At 37.1% G+C, this 25,458-nt stretch overlaps 1 protein-coding gene across 1 annotated transcript; it reads left to right on the top strand.

Annotated features, from left to right (window-relative positions):
* Positions 1-3,850: 3,850 nt before the first annotated feature.
* LOC133557122 (protein HEG homolog 1-like) lies at positions 3,851-24,850 on the top strand. The gene is made up of 12 exons (XM_061907366.1): positions 3,851-4,010; positions 7,970-8,152; positions 8,234-8,350; positions 12,739-12,848; positions 14,713-14,771; positions 16,333-16,490; positions 16,567-16,695; positions 17,572-17,617; positions 17,691-17,728; positions 17,814-17,901; positions 21,491-21,779; positions 24,170-24,850. Exons 1-12 carry the CDS (start codon positions 3,956-3,958, stop codon positions 24,395-24,397), a joined length of 1,500 nt encoding a protein of 499 aa, XP_061763350.1. The 5' UTR covers positions 3,851-3,955; the 3' UTR covers positions 24,398-24,850.
* The last annotated feature ends 608 nt before the right edge of the window (positions 24,851-25,458 follow it).

The following is a 25,458-nucleotide window of genomic DNA, read 5'->3' as shown; positions in this document are numbered from 1 at the left end:
TCTTCAGCTCTCACTGGATCGGTTCGCAGCCGAGTGTGAAGCGACCGGAATGAGAATCAGCACCTCCAAGTCCGAGTCCATGGTTCTCGCCCGGAAAAGGGTGGAGTGCCATCTCCGGGTTGGGGAGGAGACCCTGCCCCAAGTGGAGGAGTTCAAGTACCTAGGAGTCTTGTTCACGAGTGGGGGAAGAGTGGATCGTGAGATCGACAGGCGGATCGGTGCGGCGTCTTCAGTAATGCGGACGTTGTATCGATCCGTTGTGGTGAAGAAGGAGCTGAGCCGGAAGGCAAAGCTCTCAATTTACCGGTCGATCTACGTTCCCATCCTCACCTATGGTCATGAGCTTTGGGTCATGACCGAAAGGATAAGATCTCGGGTACAAGCGGCCGAAATGAGTTTCCTCCGCCGGGTGGCGGGGCTCTCCCTTAGAGATAGGGTGAGAAGCTCTGCCATCCGGGAGGAGCTCAACGTAAAGCCGCTGCTCCTCCACATCGAGAGGAGCCAGATGAGGTGGTTCGGGCATCTGGTCAGGATGCCACCCGAACGCCTCCCTAGGGATGTGTTTAGGGCACGTCCAGCTGGTAGGAGGCCACGGGGAAGACCCAGGACACGTTGGAAAGACTATGTCTCCCGGCTGGCCTGGGAACGCCTCGGGATCCCCCGGGAAGAGCTGGACGAAGTGGCTGGAGATAGGGAAGTCTGGGCTTCCCTGCTTAGGCTGCTGCCCCTGCGACCCGACCTCGGATAAGCGGAAGATGATGGATGGATGGATGGAGTAAGGTATTAAAACTACTGTTGTACTGTATAGTTTTCTTGTACGTAAGGTGTGGTTCAGGATGGCCATATAACTTTTGTTGGAACTTTTTGAGACTTTGGACTTTCTGGATATTCTGTTATCACACCTGTGATGACACGGCAACATCTCATAAAAGTTTTCGGGAAAGACAAACCGTGAACATGTGATTCACATTTTCATTGCTAAACTAATTATTAGATAATAATTAGTCTTTCCTACAGGGAAAGACTATTATAGATATAGAAAAACGACATTTTTTTTATTTTTACACAATCTAAAGTGGATCAAGTTCCAACAAATATAAATTAATATCTATTGTAATAATATTAATATTTTATTGTGAATTTTATAATAACAATATATTTTAATGGGACCAGTGGCAGAAAATGGATGTATGTTGTGTATGTTTTATAGCATTTAAAATAAATTTACAATATAAGTACTGCATCATAATTATATATATATATATATATATATATATATATATATATATATATATATATATATGTATATGTATATAGTATATATATATATATATATATATATATATATATATATATATATATATATATATAGTTTATATACAATAACATCCACAGTCCATAATATAAATAATGCCAAAATATAATTTTTTTGTAAATGTTTGTTTGCCTTATGAAATTATGGGAATTTTGTTGAATGAGTTCATATTTTTTTAATCTTATCTCTTTGTACCTCCCAGTTATTTTTAGACATTGTTTTTCCTGTCACCACTTTCCGTTATGATGTCAAAGCAGCGTAAAAAAAAAATGGGTGTCGCAAAAACATCAGCAAAAAAAAACAGGTCAACATGAAGAATTATGGGATGTCTACAGAGTCCTCACTAACTTTTGTTGAAGAAGATCATTCCAGTGTGTGCGGAATTATTCTTTTATTTTTTTCTCAATAACTTTGTTGTTATGAGGCCAGATGGAATAATCTGGTGTGACGTTGATGAAGCAAAGGTCACTTTATGCACCTTTGTCCCAGCCGAGCTTAATGGCCACCTGGTTTCCATAACAACGCCATCAGTGTTTGTTGAGGAGGTTGTCTCTGGGTCAAATAAAAACTAGAGGGACTGTTATAAATCCATAAAAGCACAAAAAAAGAGTGTTATGTTTGCTCAAAATAACTCAAGCCATTTATTTTAGCACATAACATTTTTTTTATATTTTAGGAAAAATACATTTCTTGATAAAATGTCATTTGAATGAAGGAACCTTCAATCATCTACTGTGGGAGTTCAAACAAATACAGTCTTCAACATATTTGTATACATTTAGTAATAAGTCATCAAAGAATAACAAGGTTTTTAAATCCATGTACATGATAACAAAAACAATAATAGTAAAACAATTGGATGGATGTTAATAGTCCGATTCATAATGACTACAATACACAGTAGACAAAAATGCATTTTATTAGATAATAATTAGTCATATTTTGAAATATGGGATGCATTTTATGTATTTGTTTAAATTATTGTGCCTTTCCTTTTAACAGCACTCAGTAAAAAGTTTGGGAACTTAGGAGACCAATTTTTGAAGCTTTTCAGGCGGAACTCTTTCCCATTCTTGCTTGGTGTACAGCTTAAGTTGTTCAACACTTTCCGGGGTCTCCGTTGTTGTATTTTACGCTCCATAATGCGCCACACATTTTCAAAGGGAGACAGGTTTGGACTACAAGCAGGCCAGTCTAGTACCCGCACTCTTTTACTGAGAAGCCACGCTGTTGTAACACGTGCAGAATGGGGCTTGGCATTGTCTTGCTGAAATATCAATCAATCAATCAATCAATGTTTATTTATATAGCCCCAAATCACAAATGTCTCAAAGGACTGCACAAACCATTACGACTACAACATCCTCGGAAGAACCCACAAAAGGGCAAGGAAAACTCACACCCAGTGGGCAGGGAGAATTCACATCCAGTGGGACGCCAGTGACAATGCTGACTATGAGAAACCTTGGAGAGGACCTCAGATGTGGGCAACCCCCCCCCCCCCCCGCCCCCCCTCCCTCTAGGGGACCGAAAGCAATGGATGTCGAGCGGGTCTAACATGATAAATAAGCAGGGGCGTCCATGAAAAAGACGTTGCTTGGATGGCAACATATGTTGCTCCAAAACCTGTATGTACCTTTCAGCATTAATGGTGCCTTCACAGATGTGTAAGTTACCCTTGCCTTGGGCACGAATACACCCCCATACCATCACAGATGCTGGCTTTTGAACTTTGCGCTTATAAAAGTGAGGATGGTTCTTTTATTCTTTAGTCCGCAGAACACAATGTCCACAGTTTCCACAAACAATTAGAAATGTAGACTCGTCAGATCACAGAACACTTTTCCACTTTGCATCAGTCCATCTTAGATGAGCTCGGGCGCAGCAAAGCCGGCGGCGTTTCTGGGTGTTGTTGATAAATGCCTTTCGCTTTGCAGAGTAGAGTTTTAACTTGCACTTACAGATGTAGCGACGAACTGTAGTTACTGACAGTGAAATATGGGATGCATTTTATGTATTTGTGTAAATTATTGAATCAACTTCAAATAGGACTCTTTCTTCCTTGTGGGTGCTGTCAAAAATGTATTTATAAATTCCATAAAATGATAAATGAATACATTTAAAAATAAATACATTAATAAGAGACGTACATTTAAAAACATTTATCATTAATTGTTTTTAAAAAATGTTATGGTAAAATGAAGCCACAATGTCGGTGTATGTAAAAAATCTGCCTTTTCAGCAAAATCAGTGCTTAGTTTGCTCCATGACAGCGTCATAATAACGGCGATAGTGACTCTGCAAGCTCCAAACGACCACAAAAATGTAAACATAAACTGTACATGTTGGATTTTCTTCAAATTGTCATATTTCCAACGGAACTGTTGTGTTGTGTTGCTGTTTTTCCACTGAAGGGTCAAACGTCAAATATGTGGCCCCAAAGCCGTAAGAACATGTCAGCTATGCATACAGGAAGCTACCACTATTTTTTTGCACACATTTCCAGCCTCTTTGAAGGAGTGGCAAATGATTAAAAGTGAGCAGAACTCAAGTCGTCTGCGTCATCAGCCAAGCTTGGAGGCCATTGAAGACTCACAGCTCTTCTCACTTTATTACATTTAGGACTTTTTTACTTCCATCATGGGGCCACAATTGAAACTTCTCTTTGTCCTTTGCCTCATCGCTGCCTGTAAAAGTAAGTAACTTTGAATATAAGTCATTCATTTTGCTTTCCTATAGATGCTTTTATTGTATACAATGTTGTTTTTTCATTCATCCATCATTAATCTTGTTATTGATCAATTTAGTGTCCTATTCATTCATGGTGTATTAACTATTTTAAAATTGAATTATTCCATCTAGTATCTAAATGAACAGTAAATTGCTGCAATATAGAGACATTTTTGGATTACATACACTCCTTTTTGGCCGTGTTTAATTGTGCTTGTTAACTTTACCAGCACATCCAAAACAATTAAAAACATTACGATGACTGTTTTCTAAAAGATAAGAATAAAATGGTCTTCTTGCTCTTCTATAAATGATTTATATCAGAAATAGGTAGTACAAGCTCACACTGTAAATATTTGACAAGTGTGTTGATAACAGACAATCAAAACTTACCCAATGTCCCATTCATTACACACCCTTCCCGACAGGACACAATGTTTGCTTTACTCAGTGCTCTATTTGCTTTGAACCTTAATCAGTTCAAAAAGCACATTTTCACCCTTTTCAATGGAATTACCACAGCATCCTTGTATACGATTTAATTTTAATGTTTTGGTTATGTACTTCTGTTGTCAAATGAAGCTGAACTTTCCACTCCCCCTCAATAGGGGGCAGTGTGTTGTAAATGACCTAGCATTAGTTCAAATTTGGTATTTTTATATACGACCTTAACATAAAAATTAGAGGTGTGGGAAAAAATCGATTCGAACACGAATCGCGATTCTCACTTTGTGCGATTCAGAATCCATCCATCCATTTCCTACCGCTTATTCCCTTTGGGGGGCGCTGGTACCTATCTCAGCTACAATCGGGCGGAAGGTGGGGTACACCCTGGATCGATTGTCATTTTTTTTTAAATAGATTTTTTTTCATTTATTTATTTATATTTTTATTTTTTTATTTTTTTTATCATTCCAACAAACCACTACACAGCAATACCATAACAATGGAATCCAATTCCAAAACCAAACCCGACCCAGCAACACTCAGAACTGCAATAAACAGAGCAATTGAGGAGACACAAACACGACACAGAACAAACCAAAAGTAGTGAAACAAAAATGAATATTATCAACAACAGTATCAATATTAGTTAAAATTTCAGCATAGCAGTGATTAAAAATCCCTCGTTGACATTATCATTAGACATTTATAAAAATAAAAATAAAAAGAACAATAGTGTCACAGTGGCTTACACTTGCATTGCATCTCATAAGCTTGACAACACACTGTGTCCAATGTTTTCACAAAGATTAAATAAGTCATATTTTTGGTGCGTTTAATAGTTAAAACAAATGTACATTATTGCAATCAGTTGATAAAACATTGTCCTTTAAATTATAAAAGCTTTTTTTAAAAAAACTACTACCCTGCGAGCAAGTCAGCAGACTGGGGTAGATCCTGCTGAAATCCTATGTATTGAATGAATACAGAAGCATTTTGAATCGGAAAAATATCATTTTCATGTAACTTTTATTGACATCCAGCATTAGACATTCCTATCCATTACATCATATTTACATACATCATACATCTGTAGTCTGCCTAAAATCTCAAAATATATTTTTTTGTTTATATCTTAACCATAACACATAACCCCCCCCCCCCCCAAAAAAAACAAAAAAACAACAACAACAACAAAGAAAGAGCTGGGAAACAAAATAGTATTTACAGATACATCAATGAAATTAAAAAGTAATGATAATTTTAAAAAAGTGTTACGCCATATATATATATATATATATATATATATTCTTTTATTTTAGTTTTGATTATTATTACTAATAATGTATTATTATGGCCTACATTTTCTAATTGGCTTAATGGTTTACAGTTATCAATCAAATTTTGGAGGATGATTAAGAGTAAAAAATAACTTTAAATTGATATCTTTGTTAAAAACATTTAAAGTGATTTAGGTAGCCCTTTTTGTCTTTTTATTTTTTTATTTATTTTTATTATTATTATTTAATACTCGATCTGTATTTGCTTTTCTTTCCTTGACATGTTTTGCTGATGTTGAAAGTTCCTTGACTTTTGTGTGCATTATAAATGTATGTTTGTTGTTCAATAAAAAATGAAAAATAAAATACAAAAAAAGTTGGACATCCTTAGCTTACAATCGAGGCTGCGTTCAATAAGACAAACGTTTTGAATGAATAAATGTATGGTTTGAAAAAGACAGCTTTATGTAGTAAAGATTAGGTTTTAAGGCTGGATTTTAACACATATTTAGCTGATGCAGGTTTAATTTTGTACCTTTATTGGAACATCTATTCCACCTTTGAACAGGTCTACTGTGTATGGAAAGAGTGTGTTCTTCTATGATTGTGAATCAGGGTTGCCCAAACTTTTTCGACTGATGGCCACAGACAGACAATTCAAAGAATGTCAGGGCTATTTTGGTCATTTTGTCCTTCAAAACCATATTTTTGTTTTCAAAGAACTAAGAAATGCGGTCTTGGTAAACATTTTGTGTGAATGCTGAAGAGCCAAAGCCGAACTTAAATGTTAAGACATAGCATGCTGGCCAGGTAACGTCACGTAATAAAAAAAATATGAGCAAAATTATCTAAAAAAATAAAAATAAAAAAGCTGGCCTGTTAACAGTATTATGCTAACATGCTAGCATTAGTGAAATACCAAAATATAGGACACTGAGGTGTAACCTGCAAAATTAGCTAAAAATATAGCATGCCGAAATGCATAAAATGCAAAATATATTAATCCGAGGTGTGTACTTGAAAAATGTGTTGAAAATGCTAGCATGCCAACATTAGCATGCGTCAAGTACCAAAATATGACTGAGGTAGGTACCCATGAAATTAGCTTTGAAAAGTTAGCATACTAATGTTAGCATGTTATCAGGTGTTATTTGTCAAGCAACAAAGTATTTGACGTTGAAGTATATACCTGCAAGATTAGCAACAAAAAAAAGCTACTATGCTAACATGCTAGCATTAGTGAAATACCAAAATATATGACACTGTGGTGTAACCTGCTATATTAGCTAAAAAATATAGCATGCCGAAATGCAAACTGCAGCATGCGCTAGCTGCCAAAATATATTACTCCGAGGTGTGTACTTGAAAAATGTGTTGAAAATGCTAGCATGCCAACGTTAGCATGCGTCAAGTACCAAAATATGACTGTGGTAGATACCTATTAAATTAGCTTTAAAAAGTTAGCATACTAATGTTAGCATGTTATCAGGTGTTATTTGTCAAGTAACAAAGTATTTGACGTTGAAGTATTTACCTGCAAAATTAGCAACAAAAAAAGCTATTATGCTAACATGCAAGCATTAGTGAAATACCAAAATATATGACACTGTGGTGTAACCTGCTATATTAGCTAAAAAATATAGCATGCCGAAATGCAAACTGCAGAATGCGCTAGCTGCCAAAATATATTACTCCGAGGTGTGTACTTGAAAAATGTGTTGAAAATGCTAGCATGCTAACATTAGCATGTGTAAAGTACCAAAATATGTGGTAAATACCTATGAAATTAGCTTAAAAAAGTTAGCATACTTATGTCAACAGGTGTTATTTGTCAAGTGGACTGGACTTTCACAATATCATTTTAGACCCGCTCAACATCCATTGCTTTCGGTCTTCCACATATGCGGTACTGTCCAAGGTTGCTCATAGTCACTGTCCCCGACATCCCACTGGGGTGAGTTTTTCCTTGCCCTTATGTGGGCTCTGTACCGCGGATGTCGTTGTGGCTTGTGCAGCCCTTTGAGACACTTGTGATTTAGGGCTATACAAATAAACATTGATTGATTGATTGAAGTAACAAAATATTTGACGTTGAAGTATACACCTGCAAAATTAGCAAAGCTTGAACGCTAATTTTGGAATGCTAACAATTGCTCTGAGTACTAAATCAGATATTTGCAAATTGATGTCAAACCTACAGAACCTACTACAGTCGCTGCCGCGGACCAAGCTAACCTTACAGAACCTACTGCAGTCGCTGCCACGGACCCAACTAACTCTACAGAACCTACCACGGTCAGTCCATCCATTCTTCCTTCATCCCCAAATTCAGTGGCTCCGTCGAGTAATCCTCCAACAGTTCCTCCGACCACAAAAGTTCCAGGTACTTTGAGCCGTAGCGTACACATCCATGCAAGTGTTGTTAGTACTATTAGTGCATAAATGGTTTTTGTCCACTTTGAAGGTATTTGCGACTCTCACCCTTGTGGCACCGGGAGCACCTGTGAGGCTCGTGCCAACGAAACGTTTGTATGCTTGTGCAGGGCTGGGGAAATCCACAATGGAGACACTTGTCAGAGTGGTGAGTATTAATAACCCAAATATATGTATATATATATATATATATATATATATATATATATATATATATATATATATATATATAAGTGACAAGCAGTAGAAAATGAATGGCACGTTGTTTAAAGGCGAAATAAATTTTGTGATATGTATGTATTAATATACATACAAACCCTGTTTCCATATGAGTTGGGAAATTGTGTTAGATGTAAAAATAAACGGAATACAATGATTTGCAAATCGTTTTCAACCCATATTCAATTGAATGCACTACAAAGACAAGATATTTGATGTTCAAACTCATAAACTTTTTTTTTTTTTGCAAATAATAATTAACTTTGAATTTCATGGCTGCAAAACGTGCCAACGTAGTTGGGAAAGGGCATGTTCACCACTGTGTTACATCACCTTTTCTTTTAACGACACTCAATAGAAATTTGGAAACTGAGGAAACTAATTGTTGAAGCTTTGAAAGTGGAATTCTTTCCCATTCTTGTTTTATGTAGAGCTTCAGCCGTTCAACAATCCGGGGTCTCCGCTGTCGTATTTTACGCTTCATAATGCGCCACACATTTTCCATGGGAGACAGGTCTGGACTGCAGGCGGGCCAGGAAAGTACCCGCACTCTTTTACTTCGAAGCCACGCTGTTGTAACACGTGGCTTGGCATTGTCTTGCTGAAATAAACAGGGGCGTCCATGATAACCGTTTCTTGGATGACAACATACAGTATGTTGCTCGAAAACCTGTATGTACCTTTCAGCATTAATGGTGCCTTCACATATGTGTAAGTTACACATGCCTTGGGCACTAATACACCCCCATACCATCACAAATGCTGGCTTTTGAACTTTGCGCCTATAACAATCCGGATAGTTTATTTCCTCTTTGTTCCGGAGGACACCACGTCCACAGCTTCCAAATATAATTTGAAATGTGGACTCGTCAGACCACAGAACACTTTTCCACTTTGTATCAGTCCATCTTAGATGAGCTCGGGACCAGCGAAGCCGGCAGCGTTTCTGGATGTTGTTGATAAATGGGCTTTGCTTTGCATAGTAGAATTTTAACTTGCACTTACAGATGTAGCGACCAACTGTAGTTACTGACAGTGGTTTTCTGAAGTGTTCCTGAGCCCATGTGGTGATATCCTTTACACACTGATGTCATTTTTTTGATGCATCACAGCCTGAGGGATCAAAGGTCCGTAATATCATCGCTTACGTGCAGTGATTTCTCCAGATTCTCTGAACCTTTTGATGATTTTACGGACCGGAGGTGGTAAAATCCCTAAATTCCTTGCAATAGCTCATTGAGAAATGTTGTTTTAAAAGTGTTCAACAATTTGCTTACAAATTGGTGATGGAAGCTACTTTTATGCCCAATCATGGCACCCACTTATTCCGAATTAGCCTGCACACCTGTGGGATGTTCCAAATAATGAGCATTCCTCAACTTTATCAGTATTTAATGCCACCTTTCCCAACTTCTTTGTCACGTGTTGCTGGCAACAAATTCTAAAGTTAATGATTATTTGCACAAAAAAAAAAAAAATGTTTATTAGTTTAAAAATCAAATATGTTGTCTTTGTAGCATATTCGAATGAATATGGGTTGAAAATAATTTGCAAATCATTGTATTCTGTTTATATTTACATCTAACACAATTTCCCAACTCTTATGGAAACGGGGTTTGTATATATTCATTTCTGTTTTCTTTTTTTTTTACTTTCAACACCTAAATCTCAGGATCAATTTTAAATCTATTTGTGGATTATACATTTTTGTTTGTTTGTTTGTTTGTTTCATGCCCTTTTTATTAAAAAAAACAACTATGTTTTTTATGCACACCAAATATGCATTTTCCTCAAAAAAATACTTTACAGTGAAATTTAGACGTTAATTAATTGGAGCCTTCAATAGGTCAATAATTCATAACAATATTTATTTTGATTCATTTAAAATTTTTCGAGCAATGACAGTTATAAAGAACAAAACAGACGGAGTGTAGCACAGAATACTGGGCTCCCATACACAAAAGTCGTAAAGGTCCCCACATCGCACCCGCAACCCAACATTGTCGGCCTATACACCCACTTGTTTACACAACAAATTATGGTTGAAACAAGCTTTTTAAAACACATGTTAAACTTTAATCAGGGTTTTGACTTTTGAAAGATGTGACTAACATATCTAGACATATCTGAATAACCTTCCCTAAATAATTTGGTATTGTTAAAAAAGTCACAGTAATTCATAATTTTCATTATGATTATATTAATAGCAGGGTTAAATCACCCCCGTCTTTAAAACCTGTTGACACCTTTGTTTCGAACTTTAGTTTGGGGTCCTTGAGTGCACCACAGTTACGAGCTTCGGCAGTGAAACTTTTCCATTGCTTTTTCCAATGCTGCCACAAATTGTTGTATTATATCTTCTATCACCTCATCCTTGCTCCAAAATGCTGGCGCTGTGTGTGAATGCCAAAATGTGAGCTTTGTTTCACGCCAGATTTGTTGTTATCCACGTGGAACAAACCATTTTGCATTTTTGATACGGGGTGTGAATCATTTTTATTTAGATTCAAGTGATCTTGTTATTGAACTTTCACGGCTATATTAATTTTATATTAACATTTATGACGTTGCTTTTTGTGTGTATATTACTTACATATCCAAGTTTTAAATTGACAGAAAAAAAGATTGTTAAACTTTACAAAAGTCCAAGAGCCCCTGTGTGCTTGGGGCCCCTGTAGAACATCCTCACTCTCCCTCTAATTTAAACACTTGTCTCGAGATGCATACATGCAATCCAAAAGGTGCCCCCAAACAACTTCTCCTCAGCTCCTTCTTCACCACAACAGATTGATACAGCGTCCGCATTACTGAAGACGCCGCACTGATCCGCCTGTCGATCTCACGGACCACTCTTTCCTCACTCGTGAACAAGACTCCTAGGTACTTGAACTCCTCCACTTGGGGCAAGATCTCCTCCCCAACTCGGAGATGGCACTCCAGCCTTTTCCGGGCGAGAACCATGGACTCGGACTTGGAGGTGCTGACCCCCATTCCAGTCGCTTCACACTCGGCTGCGAACCGATCCAGTGAGAGCTGAAGATCTTGGCCAGATGAAGCCGTCAGGACCACATCATCTGCAAAAAGAAGAGACCTAATCCTGCAGCCACCAAACCGGAACCCCTCAACGCCTTGACTGCACCGAGAAATTCTGTCCATAAAAGTTATGAACAGAATCGGTGACAAAGGACAGCCTTGGCGGAGTCCAACCCTCACTGGAAATGTGTTCGACTTACTGCCGGCAATGCGGACCAAGCTCTGGCACTGATCGTACAGGGAGCGGACCGCCACAATAACACAGTCCGATACCCCATACTCTCTGAGCACTCCCCACAGGACTTCCCGAGGGACACAGTCGAATGCCTTCTCCAAGTCCACAAAGCACATGTAGACTGGTTGGGCAAACTCCCATGCACCCTCAAGAACCCTGCCGAGAGTATAGAGCTGGTCCACAGTTCCACGACCAGGATGAAAACCACACTGTTTCTTCAGAATCCAAGGTTCGACTATCCGGCGTAGCCTCCTCTCCAGTACACCTGAATAGAACTTACCGGGAAGGCTGATTTTAAAAATGGATTCTTAAAATAAAAAATAAGTTTATTGATTGATTGATTAAAGCTTTTATTAGTAGATTGCACAGTACAGTACATATTCCATACAATTGACCACTAAATGGTAACACCCAAATAAGTTTTTTAACTTGTTTAAGTTTGGGTCTACGTCCATACGTGTATATATATATATATATATATATATATATATATATATATATATACATACATACATGCACCTGGGGATAGGTTGATTGGCAACACTAACACATTCACACCCTAGTGTGTGAATGTGAGTGTGAATGTTGTCTGTCTATCTGTGTTGGCCCTGCGATGAGGTGGTGACTTGTCCAGGGTGTACGCCGCCTTCCGCCCGATTGTAGCTGAGATAGGCACCAGCGCCCACCATGACCCCAAAGGGAATAAGCGGTAGGAAATGGATGGATATATATATATACATATATATGTATATATATATATATATATATATATATATATATATATATATATATATATATATATATATATATATAAATTTAAATAGTAAATAAAATCGATTTTTGAAAATTAAGAATGTATTTGAAACCCAAATAGCTCAATCTGTTGGTTGGCAAGTTTTAAATCTCAAGACCCCAAATTTATCTATCTATATAAGACAACCTGTCTTTGTTCTGATAACAAAATACTAAGATATGTGTTACATTCAGATCAGTACAATATTTCCTTACGATCAATAAACCAATGTTTTTGTCAATTTGTTTTATTTCAGCTCAAGTTTTCCCTGGACAACTGCAGGTGCCCAAATTAACCTATGTTGAGGAAATGGCAACCAAAACATCAGACGCATTTGCCCACGCCTCAAAGGAAATTACTGCACAGGTTTGTTTGTTTCTTGTACTGTGGAACCACCAATATTCAACATAGTTGTTTGGGTTTTAAACATTTATAGTCATGAAGATAAATGACATTTGTGATGCCTCCTATGGGTGTTGGTCAAGAATGCACTGGAAGACATGCTAGCATGTAATGAAGTGAAGCAAATAGAACTAGATGTTTCAATGCCTTTGGAAAGTAGGAACAGTCTTGACGGTAGCAGTCGGTGTGGAGTGGTGAAAGGGAGGGTAAGTATGTCATTGGGGTCTTCGGGTGGGCACCGTGCTTCATCGACGTTTCGTTGATTTGAAACCCACGACGTCTCCAGAGGGCTCAACGGTGTACCTAGCGTCCCAGATACACCCCCCCTCCTTGCCATACCCTCCATATCCTGTCGGACTATGCATGGCAGGGTCGTCCTTTTCCCTGAGTCAGGCCTAAGCCTGACCGCATACCATTGTCTCTTATTCTACCGCCCAGTTGGGGTCCTTGCGCTTAATCCAGAGCCAGTTGCTGGCTTTTTCGGCAGCATTTGACATGGACTTGATAGCCTGTTGGAGGGAGCATCCCTTCACCCCCATTTTCCTCAACAGACTGATGGTAGATGTGGCAATAAATCCCCTGCATCCCATTACTGGGAAAATGTTGGTCTTCCAGCCGTTCTGGGATGCTTTAGCTGCCAGGTCAGAATATTTGTTTCTTTTCCTCTCGTAAGCCTCTTCAACCCCTTCTTCCCATGGTACTGTCAGCTCCACGACATAAGCCAGCTTTGCTGATGGAGACCACAGGACCATGTCTGGCCGGAGTGTTGTAGCCATTATTTCTGGGGGAAACACAAGCTTTTTATCGAGGTCTACTTCCAATTACCAATCTCGGGCCGACTGCAGGATGCTTGCGTTATTTGGTGTCGTTTGACACTTGATGTTGGCCAGCTGGTACAAAATGTGTGAAATGGACTTTTCCTGCTGTTGTTTGTGGGAGATTGTTTGTGGTGGTTCGCCTCTGTTCCAGTGTTAATGCAAGCTCTCTGAGTACTTGGTTATGCCGCCAAGTATAGTGTCCTTGGGTGAGACTTATAGTACACCCTGATAGGATATGTCTCAGAGATGCAGGTACTTGACACAGGGAACAGGCGGGATCTTCTCCGTACCAGGTTTTCATATTTAGGGGGGACGGTAGCAGGTTGTACGTGGCTTTGATGATAAAACTCAGCCGTGCTCCCTGCATCTGCCAGATGTCATACCAGTTGAGCTTTTTCTTCTCCAGGCTTTCCCAGTTGGTCCATCTCCCCTGCTTGGCCATTGAGACGACTTTAGCATGTCGCTCTCACTCCTCCTGTCTCCTGACTTCCTCTACTACTAGCCGTCTCTTCTGCTTTGATGTTGCTTTGTGCCATCGGGGAGTTTTTGGGATGAATCTGAGTCCTGCTCTCCCATGCCGTACATGCCCAACCACATCTCTGAATTGAAGAGCAGACTTTGCATGAATTATTTTTGATGAAAACAAGACATTTTTTAAGTGTTACAGTCATTGCAGAAATGGTCAATGACACATTTTGTGTTTTTTTTGCCAATCTGACTCAAATTTGACACACATGTGCTGACAGTTCCTTAAAGGTGTGTGCCAAATTTGGTGGTGATTGAACTCAACCCCTGTGGGGGTTTTGTAGAGCTGTGTGAGAAAATTCAAGTCAATCTGACAGAGTTTGCTTACAGAGCCACCGCATAGTGTATTGGTTTGTTTACACTTAACATTTTGAACAAGGTCAGAAATATTACTGTACATCATATAAACAGTGGCGTCATCCATTTGAGTGTGTGAGATGAAGTCAAAGTTAACCTAAAATATATATTCTCTCTCCATAACACAGCTGTGGCTTTCATTCATGGACCAATATGGCTTCAGTAACAGTACGGTGCTGGAACTCAAGTAAGTTGCCAAACACTTTCACCATTTAATTAATTCTAAAGTCACACACTTATCATTGTTTCATGAAAACCACAGCATCTAATGTCAGTTATCCTTAATTCCCAATGAATTATTTTGATGAAAACCACAGTATGATTTTTAATTTACGATATCCTGAATGCATTAATTTATCATTGAGCAATAAAGACCAATGTATTTCATATCATTTAGCCTGAATGGGTTCATTTATTGGTTAATAAAAAAACACAGCACAGTATATGACATAATGTATCCAAATGTATTGATTTATTATTGTTTATCGAAAATCACTTCATCGAATGTAATTTGTCTCAAATTCAGGTAATATTGTTTAATGAAAACCACAGTATCTGATATAATGCCCTGGATTAATTAATGTATTGTTATATGAGAAGAATTACAGTATCTGATACCATTTATCCTGAAGTTATTCATGTATGAGTTTTTTGGGATGAAAACAACAGCACCCGTTGTCATTTATCGTAAATTCATTCATGTATCAATTTTTAATGAAAACAACAATCTCTATTATCATGTCTCCTGAATGCATTCATTTATTAATGAAAAAAACTTCAGTATCTGATCAAATTTGCTGTTTTTTTTTCCATTTATTTTTTGATGAAAACCATTTACAGTATCTTATCTTATCCAATTTCAATAATGAATTATGTTTATTAAAATCAAATATATTTTACCTGGAATAATTTATTATCATTTAATGAGAATAATAGTATCTGTGATCATTTACCCTGAACTCTTTCATGTATCAAATTTAAATGAAAACAACTTTTATCCTGAATTTCTTCATGTACTGCATACAATTTAGATTGACAACTTTATTCTCGGATATCATTCATCTTGGATTCATTCATGTGTTATTGTGTAATGAAAACAACAGTTACCATCTGTTATTTATTTTGGATTTTTTTCGTTTATTGTAATTTAATGAGAACCACAATACCTGATATCATTAACCCTGAAATCATCATACAATGTAATAACAAGGTGGTACCTATTATCTGGCTATGTTATGTTTATTTATTTGTTAAACAATGGTTTTGACAGTTTTTACTCCTGTATTTCACTATCCAAATCAAGTAATGTTTATCATATATCCTACAATAGTGTGTTTTTTGTGTTTACAATGATTCTGTCAATTTTTACTCCTTTATTATTTACTTATTTGTTATTTGACTAACACTTTACTATAAAACATATTTATATTTTGTCCTTGTCATTTATGTTCAAAATAAACAAAACCATTATAATGTCCTTATTCTGTCAATTTTTACTCCTTTATTATTTACTTATTTGTTATTTGACTAAAACTTTATTATAAAACATATTTATATTTTGTCCTTGTCATTTATGTTCAAAATAAACAAAACCATTATAATGTCATTATTCTGTCAATTTTTACTCCTTTATTATTTACATATTTGTTATTTGACTAAAACTTTACTATAAAACATATTTATATTTTGTCCTTGTCATTTATGTTCAAAATAAACAAAACCATTATAATGTCATTATGTCTGCACAGGCGCTTGGAAAACAAGCGATCAAATTCAAGCGGCGTCGACGCGACTGTAGAGCTCTTTTTCTTCGTGACTCAACCCATCACGACACAGATGTTTGATGACATCATGGCGAATGCTTCCAAATGCGCCGACTGCATTCTGGCCAATTCCATATTTCTTAGTACGTTATCCCCCACCCCCAAGTCCTCATCTTATATCTGTGTCAATACGGTCATTTCTTTTCTCGTCGTTTGCAGAGACCGACCTGTGTCTTAAGAACCCCTGTGAGAAGGAAACGTCGTCGTGTTCGGCCAAAGAAGGCTTCTTTGAGTGCACCTGTGCGGCGGGTTACATTTACACCGACTTCAGCGAGAGGATGTGTGTCGGTAAGTACACCTGATTGACTGACAAAAAGGTAGTGCAGGGGTCTCAAACTCAATTTACCTGGGGGCCACAGGATGCAGAGTCTGGGTGAGGCTTGGCCGCAGGAAAATATTTAAAAAAATATGTTGCATACTCCTCAGCATGTCTAGTTGTATAATGACGTTTCAACTTGCATCCCTTGTGCACCGCAACTTTCTCTGTGCAAATAAAACACGTCGGGGTGCCCCTGTGCTCAACAAAGAAATATTGCATCACTCACTTTTCCCGGAATTGTCTTTGCGCATCACTAACCTTTCTCTTAACTGCAGGGTTTGAAAAAGACATGTTTAGGGTTGTGGAATATATTTGTATTTAGGTGACGCACAGAGAATAATGTTATTTCCTCCCTACAGCAACACGGCGGCCGGTGGTTAATAGCGAGCGCAAAAAAGTGACTGCTCCCGGAGTGTTGTATAGAAATGTATGTAGTTTTTATCGTGTGAGGCAATGCAAATTAAACAATAAAAAAACAAATAACGGTTTGAATTGGTGCAGGTTATCGGGGAAGGTTATTACTGATGGACAGGTGTCGCGGTGTGACAGCAGCCAGGAACGTAAGAAAACCCTCGTCTCCATGGCAACGTCTCTGTCGCTTTCACTCATTTTCCGCTTTTCCACTAATGCAGGGGAAGGCAACCAAAAACGTTGAAAGAGCCATTTTGGACCCAAATAACACAACGCTGTCAAGCGCCATTCATATAAAACTTGCGGGCCGCACTAACATTAAACTTTCATATTAAGGTGGGGGCCGCAAAATAACGTCTCGCGGGCCGCGTGTCTGAGACCCCTGAGGTAGTGCATCTTTTCAAATCTCATTTCCAACTGTTCTACATCTGCAGCTTGTCCAAGTGGCCAGAAACCAAACGGAACTCGACATTGTATGGAGTAAGTAGCTTTATTGTCTTAAATAATATCATTATTAACGATAATAACAATGCATTATTATCTTTTCTTTCAGTTGTCCATACGGTCATTCTGGTTTTAACTGCAACGAAAGTGAGTGAAACAGTCGCTACATGTGTTGTCTAGCGTAACAGTAAGCTGCACTGTGTGCTATAACGTCCTATTGCCTGTTCGTTAGCATGGCAGCTGGCGTTGGTGGTTGTCGGCTCCGTGTTAGGAGGACTGTTGCTCATCTCGACCATCACTCTGATCGTCATGTCTTGCAAGTGAGTTGTATCGGCCATGGTAACCCAGTTAGCCCCCTATTAGCCTAAATAAAACAAGCAGTTGGCGAGCTTTTCTTCCTGCCACTCACAACGATGACTTCTTTTTCATGACTCTGTGCAAGAATTGAGTCTCAGTTACCATACTGACACAAACACACAACTACTAGGTATTTTACCACAACAAAAGCCATCTTATATTTGTATAATATGGATTCGCACATGCAAATCCCAGGGAAGCTTTTCTTCCCATCACTCACACTTCATGATTCTGTGCAAGAATTGATTCTCAGTTCCCAGACTGACCTGAATACAAGACTAATAGGTATTTGTCCCCTAAAAAGTAATCTTACATTTAGAATATCAGGATTCATAATACAAGACTAGGTATTTTCCCATAAAAAAAGTATTCCTATATTTGTAATATAGGAATTTATATTACAAGACAAGTAGGTATTTTCCACAAAACATGTCTTATATCTGTGATATAGGCATTTAAAATACAAGACTACGAAGTATTTTCCCTCAAAAATGTTGTCTTATATTTGTAATATAGGGACTCATAGTACTAGATGACTAGTTATTTCCCCCAAAACATTGTCTTTTATTTGTATTATAGGGATTCATGATACCAGACTACCAGGTTTTTCCCCTAAGTCAATCAAGTATCAAATTTGATTGAAAACAGTTTCTGATAACTTTTCTCCTGAAGGTCTCTATGTGAAGTGAAGTGAAGTGAATTATATTTATATAGCGCTTTTCTCTAGTGACTCAAAGCGCTTTACATAGTGAAACCCAATATCTAAGTTACATTTAAACCAGTGTGGGTGGCACTGGGAACAGGTGGGTAAAGTGTCTTGCCCAAGGACACAACGGCAGTGACTAGGATGACGGAAGCGGGAATCGAACCTGCAACCCTCAAGTTCCTGGCACGGCTGCTCTACCAACCGAGTTATGTACTAAAAAAAAAACAATTTGAATGAAACCCCTAGTTTCTGATATCATTTATCTTGGATTCATTCATGTATTATCGTGTAATGAAAAAAAAAAACCTACCTGTTGTTATTTTATCCTGAATTTGTTTTGTTTATTGTTATCTAATGAAAACTACAGTACCTGATATTGATAATAATCATAATAAAGGTATTTTACCAGGTATTCTTCCCTTACAAAAGTTATCTTATATTTGCAATATAGGGCTATAATATAAGGATTCATAATACAAGACTACTAGGTATTTTCCCCTAAAAATATTCTTATATTTGTAATTTAAGGATTCATAATACAAGACTACTAGGTATTTTCCCATAAAAAAAGTATTCTCATATTCTTAAAATAGGAATTTATATTACAATATTAGTAGGTATTTTCCACAAAAAATGTGTCTTATATTCGTGATATAGGGTTTTTTAATACAAGACTACGAGGTATTTCCCCCAAAAAAACATTGTCTTATATTTGTAATATAGGGACTCATAGTACTAGATGACTACATATTTCCCCCCAAACGTTGTCTTGTATTTGTATTATAGGGATTCGGATACTAGACTACCAGGTTTTTCCTCTAAATCAGGGGTGTCAAACTCAAATATAGAGTGGGCCAAACTTTAAAACTGAACAAAGCTGCGGGCCAAGGTTGAACAAATTAACCTTTTAATAGGGACCCAAACAAGTTTTACAATGAATATTGAACAAGCAAGGCTTAAATAGGGCAGCATGGTGTATATTGTAGCATTCCGGAAGAGTTAGTGTTGCAAGGGGTTCTGGGTATTTGTTCTGTTGTGTTTATGTTGTGTTACGGTGCGGGTGTTCTCCTGAAATGTGTTTTGTCAGTCTTCTTTGGTGTAGGTTCACAGTGTGGCGCATTATTGTAACGACGTTAAAGTTGTTTATACCGCCACCCTCAGTGTGACCTGTATGGCTGTTGACCAAGTATTTGTGTGTGAAAGCCGCATATATTATGTGACTTGGCCAGTAAGCTGTTTATATGGAGGAAAAGAGGACGTGACGACATGTAGAGGACAGTGCCTTTAAGGCACGCTCCCAATATTGTTGTCCGGGTGGAAATCGGGAAAATGGTTGCCCAGGGAGATTTTCGGGAAGGGCACTAAACTTCGGGAGTCTCCTGGGAAAATCGGGATGGTTGGCAAGTATGAGTATTAGCGGTGAATGTGGTGTTACCGGCGGGCCAGCTCTAATGTTAATTTGATATTGCCTCAAGGGCCAAATTTAATTAAACGGCGGGCCAAATTTGGCCCGCGGGCCAGAGTTTGACACCCATGCTCTAAATCAATCAAGTATCAAATTTGAATGAAAACAGTTTCTGATAAATTTTATCCTGAATGTCTTTATATACTGAAAACAATTTGAATCATTTATCTTGAATTCAAGTCAAAGACTACTAGATATTCCCCCCCCCCCCAAAGTTGCCTTATATTTGTAATATGGACATTCATAATACTTGACTACTGGGTATTTTTCCCGTAAAAAAAGTCTTCCAATTTTCGTAATATCGGGATTCATTAAATAAGATTACTAAGTATTTTACTAGGTTTTTTTCCACCAAAAATGGTGTTATATTCGTAATATAGGGCTATAATATAAGGATTCATAATACAAGACTACTACGTGTTTTCTCCTAAAAATATTCTTGTATTTGTAATTTAGGGATTCATACTAAAAGACGACAAGGTATTTTCCCCCTAAAAAGTGGCCTCATGTTTTTAATATAGACATTCACAATACTAGACTACTGGGTATTTTTCCCGTAAAAAAGTCCTCCAATTTTTGTAATGTAGGGATTCATAAAATAAGATTAGTATTTTACTAGGTATTGTCCCCCCCAAAAATGGTCTTATATTTGTAATATAGGGATATAATATAAGGATTTATAATGCAAAATTACTACGTAATTTCCCTTAAAAAAAGTTATCTTATATTTGTGAAATTGGGTATTCATAATACAAGACTACTAGGTATTTTCTCCCCCAAAAAGGTGTCTTATATTTGTAATATAGAAATGTATAATACTAGACTGCAGATATTTTCCTCCTAAAAAGTTGGCCTCCATTCATAATGTAAGGATTCATAATGCTAGACTTCTAGTTATTTTTTTCCCCAAAAAATGTCTTATAAAAGGATTCGTACGCGTGAACCAAAAGGTGACGCCTAACTTTTCTTCCGGTCACTCACACTCACCAGTGACCTGGGGAGGTTTTTCTGCATGATTATGTGCAGGAATTGATTCTCAGTTACCATATTGACCCAAACATAGGACAGTATGTTTCCACTATAGCAAAGTTAAAGAAAAAAAAACATGTGGTCTTATGTTCGGGCTCTCGAGATTTATGCATGTAAACCAGCAGATGGCATGAAACGACCCCGATAGCAAACAAGAGGATGAGTTGCGTTGTTAATTTTAAAGTGATGGCGATTAATAAATCATAAAGGCAAAAATAATTGAACCGCTCTAAAAGAAAATACAAAAAAGTTTGATGTATGAAAGCTGCTCACCTTTTGGAGACGCTGCAAACTACAATGGAAACAATACACATTGTTGCAATATTTTGACTGTAATTGTTTGTCCTGATAGATCCACGGAGAAGACGTCCAAGAAACACAAGGGGTCGAACGCGGAGAAGAATCACGAATTGGGCCACTCCTATAATGATAAGCACCCGCTGGTTGACAGCCTCCCAGCCAACAGGCAGCCCTTGCCAGTAAAGACAGAATCAGCAGACCACGGCCTGAAACCTTTCCCAAGCGGTGGCGTGCCCAGGATCCCGCGGGCCACGGCCTCCACCGCCTGGGACAACGGGACCAATCTGGAGATGACGCAGAGCAATGGCCGCCACAACTTGATGGCCGAGGGGAAGAGTTCGGTGAGTAAAGTAGTCAAAGATAAAGGTAAAAAAAAACTTAAGCAACCCACCAGGTACGCTTCGAGGCACTTTAATACAACTTTTTTTTTAGGAGCTATGATGTAAAGTAAATCTTTTGTTCAGGCTGTAAGTCTACGTGGTTGCACTTTTTTTCATTTATTACTTATATGCTGGGTCTCTTAAGAATGAACGAAAAATATTTTTCTCACAGTAAATATGTTGAGGTTTTACATTTAATTTGCATGATTCCGCTGCTATTATTCTTCCTTATTTTTTTGTTAAGAGACAATATTTTTTTAATTCTTTAGTTCCTTTAAAAAAATACTGTATTTTATGTTGTTTCTGTTAATTTTGAAATAGTTATTAATTTACTGTATTTATCTAAATATGTTTCACTACTATTATTGTTTTTTATTTTAAAATAAAGTAACAGTAGTTAACTTTGATATAGATAACTAGGGCTGTCAAACGATAAAAATATGTAATCGCGATTAATCGCAGCTAGATATAATGTTTCATCATTAATAAGTGTACCATAGACAGTATTTATCTAAATATGTTTCACTACTATTATTGTTTTTTTATTTGAAAAAAAAGTAGTAGTGGCAGTGGTTAACTTTAATAAACTGGGGCTGTCAAACAATTAAACTATTTAATCGCAAAAAGATATCATTTTTCATCATTAATAAGTGTACCATAGACAGATCATTTTCAGGAGAGGTGGCTTCATATATATATATATATATATATATGTATATATATATACACACATATATATATGTATATATATATATATATATATATATATATATATATATATATATATATATATATATATATATATATACATATATATATATATATATATGTATATATATATATATATATATATATACATACATTTATTTATTTACAGTTTTTATTTAATTATATTTTACTGACATTTATTGTGCCATGGACTAAAAGTTAAATTACCAAAAAAGTGCACCCTTTTTCAAAATATGAAAGTATTTATTTATATTATTTTACTTTTTATGTTATTTTTGACATATATTTTATTGGGCTTCACTATAAATAGCGGCTAATGTAATCAAAAAATGTATATTTTCATGATTCAACTGCTTTCCATGATAGTAAATATTGGATCATTTTAAAAGTGATATTAATTCGTACATTGATTCTTTTGGTAGAGTTTGTTTTTTAAACATCTTTTTTTTAGTCTTATTGTAAACAAAACCAAATATGGCATTTTTGTCATCGAACTTCTTAAGGCCCAATCTGTTTGTTTACATGCTTGTTTTATTTCTCTTTGCTATTTGGGCTTATTGGACCCTAATTAGAATAAAAAACTAATCATCTTTTTATTTGATGTACTTAGTCCTTAAGTAACAAACGTGTACGTCATGTTTAGTGACATGCTAATTCTTATTTTTACACTTTTTTTTGCAAATTCCATTGTATGTTATACTCTTCTGACACCACCAGATAGCAGTATAAGTGTCCACATAAGGGCCATAAGACCCCAATTCAGTAGTGTACACAATTTGGGAAATAAGACCTAAAAGGAGCTGTCCACGTCTGTGGCAACTATGGCCTCTAGAGCAGTGGTTCTCAACCTTTTTTCATTGATGTACCCCCTGTTAACATTTTTTTTATTTCAAGTACCCCTTAATCAGAGCAAAGCATTTTTTCGTGAAAAAAGAGATACATAAGTAAAATACAGTACTATGTCATCAGTTACTGATTTATTAAATTGTATAACAGTGCAAAATATTGCTCATTTGTAGTGGTCTTTCTTGAACTATTTGGGAAAAAAAAAACTAAAAACTTGTTGAAAAATAAACAAGTGATTCAATCATTAATAAAGATTTCTACACATAGAAGTAATCATCAACTTAAAGTGCCCTCTTTGGGGATTGTAGTAGAGATCCATCTGGATTCATGAACTTAATTCTAAACATTTCTTCACAAAAAAATAAATCTTTAACATCAATATTTATGGAACATGTTCCACAAAAAAAATCTAGCAATCAACACTGAATATTGCATTGTTGCATTTCTTTTCACAGTTTATGAACTTACATTCATATTTTGTTGAAGTATTATTCAATAAATATGTTTCTAAAGGATTTTTGAATCGTTGCTATTTTTAGAATATTTTTGAAAAATCTCACGTACCCGTTGGCATACCTTCAAGTACCACCAGGGGTACGCGTACCCCCATTTGAGAACCACTACTCTAGAGCCTAAACAAGTGGGAAAAATCCTTTCTTTTTTGGTGAAAAGTATCAGTGTTTTGCGACAGAGGCGAGGAAAAACCCTGCAAAAATGTGCTGAAACGGTGCTGAAATAATCATTGACGTAAAACAAACACGATCCTTTCATTGCAGTGGCTCAATGACCACTCAGACAACACGAGCGGCAGCCCCTACCAGCGTCCTCGCAACCAGACCAGCCCATACGCCCAGACTCGAGCCGCAAGCAACCCCTATGCAGATTCGCGACCTTTGAACAACCCGTACACTCAGGATCGGCCTCAGCAGAATCCGTACGCTCGGAACCAAGGCCAGAGCAACAGCAACTACTCACACGATGACGGGAGACCCTTCAACTACTGAGGCTTTGACGCACAACCACAGCTCAGGGATTGTGCAATGCTTTTAAATAAATGTCAGGGTGCTGAACACATCACCAGGGGGAACGCCAGTGTGGTTTGTTCTATGGAAACATATTCAACTTTTATTTGTATAATGTGTTTGTAAATTTTTTTAATTCAGTGCCTTTGTAACAGGTTCAGATTTATATAGCTTTATGAATATTATACCCACCCGTAAGTAAAATGTTCAAATGTTTCTTCCTAATGTTCTGTCATCATCTGTAATTCTTGATTAGCTATTACAAGATAGTTAGGTTTTTTGTCATGTGAGAGAATATTTTGTCCACTGGGAGCTTTTTGAACTTCATCCGCACTCATTTTGATGTTATGTATGTTCTTGTCTATTTTTTCAGCATCACCTATCATATCCGAGATATTTCCGGGTTGTGTACAAATGATTAAAGTTTTACATGTTTTATTGCTGCTCAGGTTCAAATTTAACTATTGAACTTTTTATCACTAGCCTTTTGCGGCTTTTCAACAGCAGTGCTTTATCAGACCACTTTAAGGCGCTGACGTGCCACAGTAACAACAATTTACATGCTTCATCTTTGCTGGTTGTCTTATAAATCCAACATTTTGTATTAAAAAGAGCCTCAAAGACACCTAAATACAAATAAAATCCACACATCAACTGCAGTGTTGAATCAACCCCCACAGAGTTGATTTTAACACTTAGCACGGAGTTTACATGTATCTTCACACTGCAGTTAAATTAATATTTTCAAAATAGTTCATTATTTAAAGTACCGCACACACTACGTGTGGTGAAATTACCCTCTGCATTTGACCCATCACCTTGTTCCATTCCCTGGGAGGTGAGGGAAGCAGTGTGCAGCAGCTGTGGCCACGCTCGGGATTCATCTTGGTGATTTAACCCTCAAATCCAACACTTGATGCTGAGTGCCAAGCAGGGAAATGATGGGTCCCATTTTAACAGTCTTTGGTATGACTCGGCCGGGGTTTGAACTCACGACGTACCGATCTCAGGGCAGACACTCTAACCACAAGGCCACTGAGCTC

This window comes from Nerophis ophidion, linkage group LG08, assembly GCF_033978795.1.
Source record: "Nerophis ophidion isolate RoL-2023_Sa linkage group LG08, RoL_Noph_v1.0, whole genome shotgun sequence".
Classification (NCBI taxonomy): Eukaryota; Metazoa; Chordata; class Actinopteri; order Syngnathiformes; family Syngnathidae; genus Nerophis; species Nerophis ophidion.
This window is presented reverse-complemented; position numbering and strand designations above follow the sequence as displayed.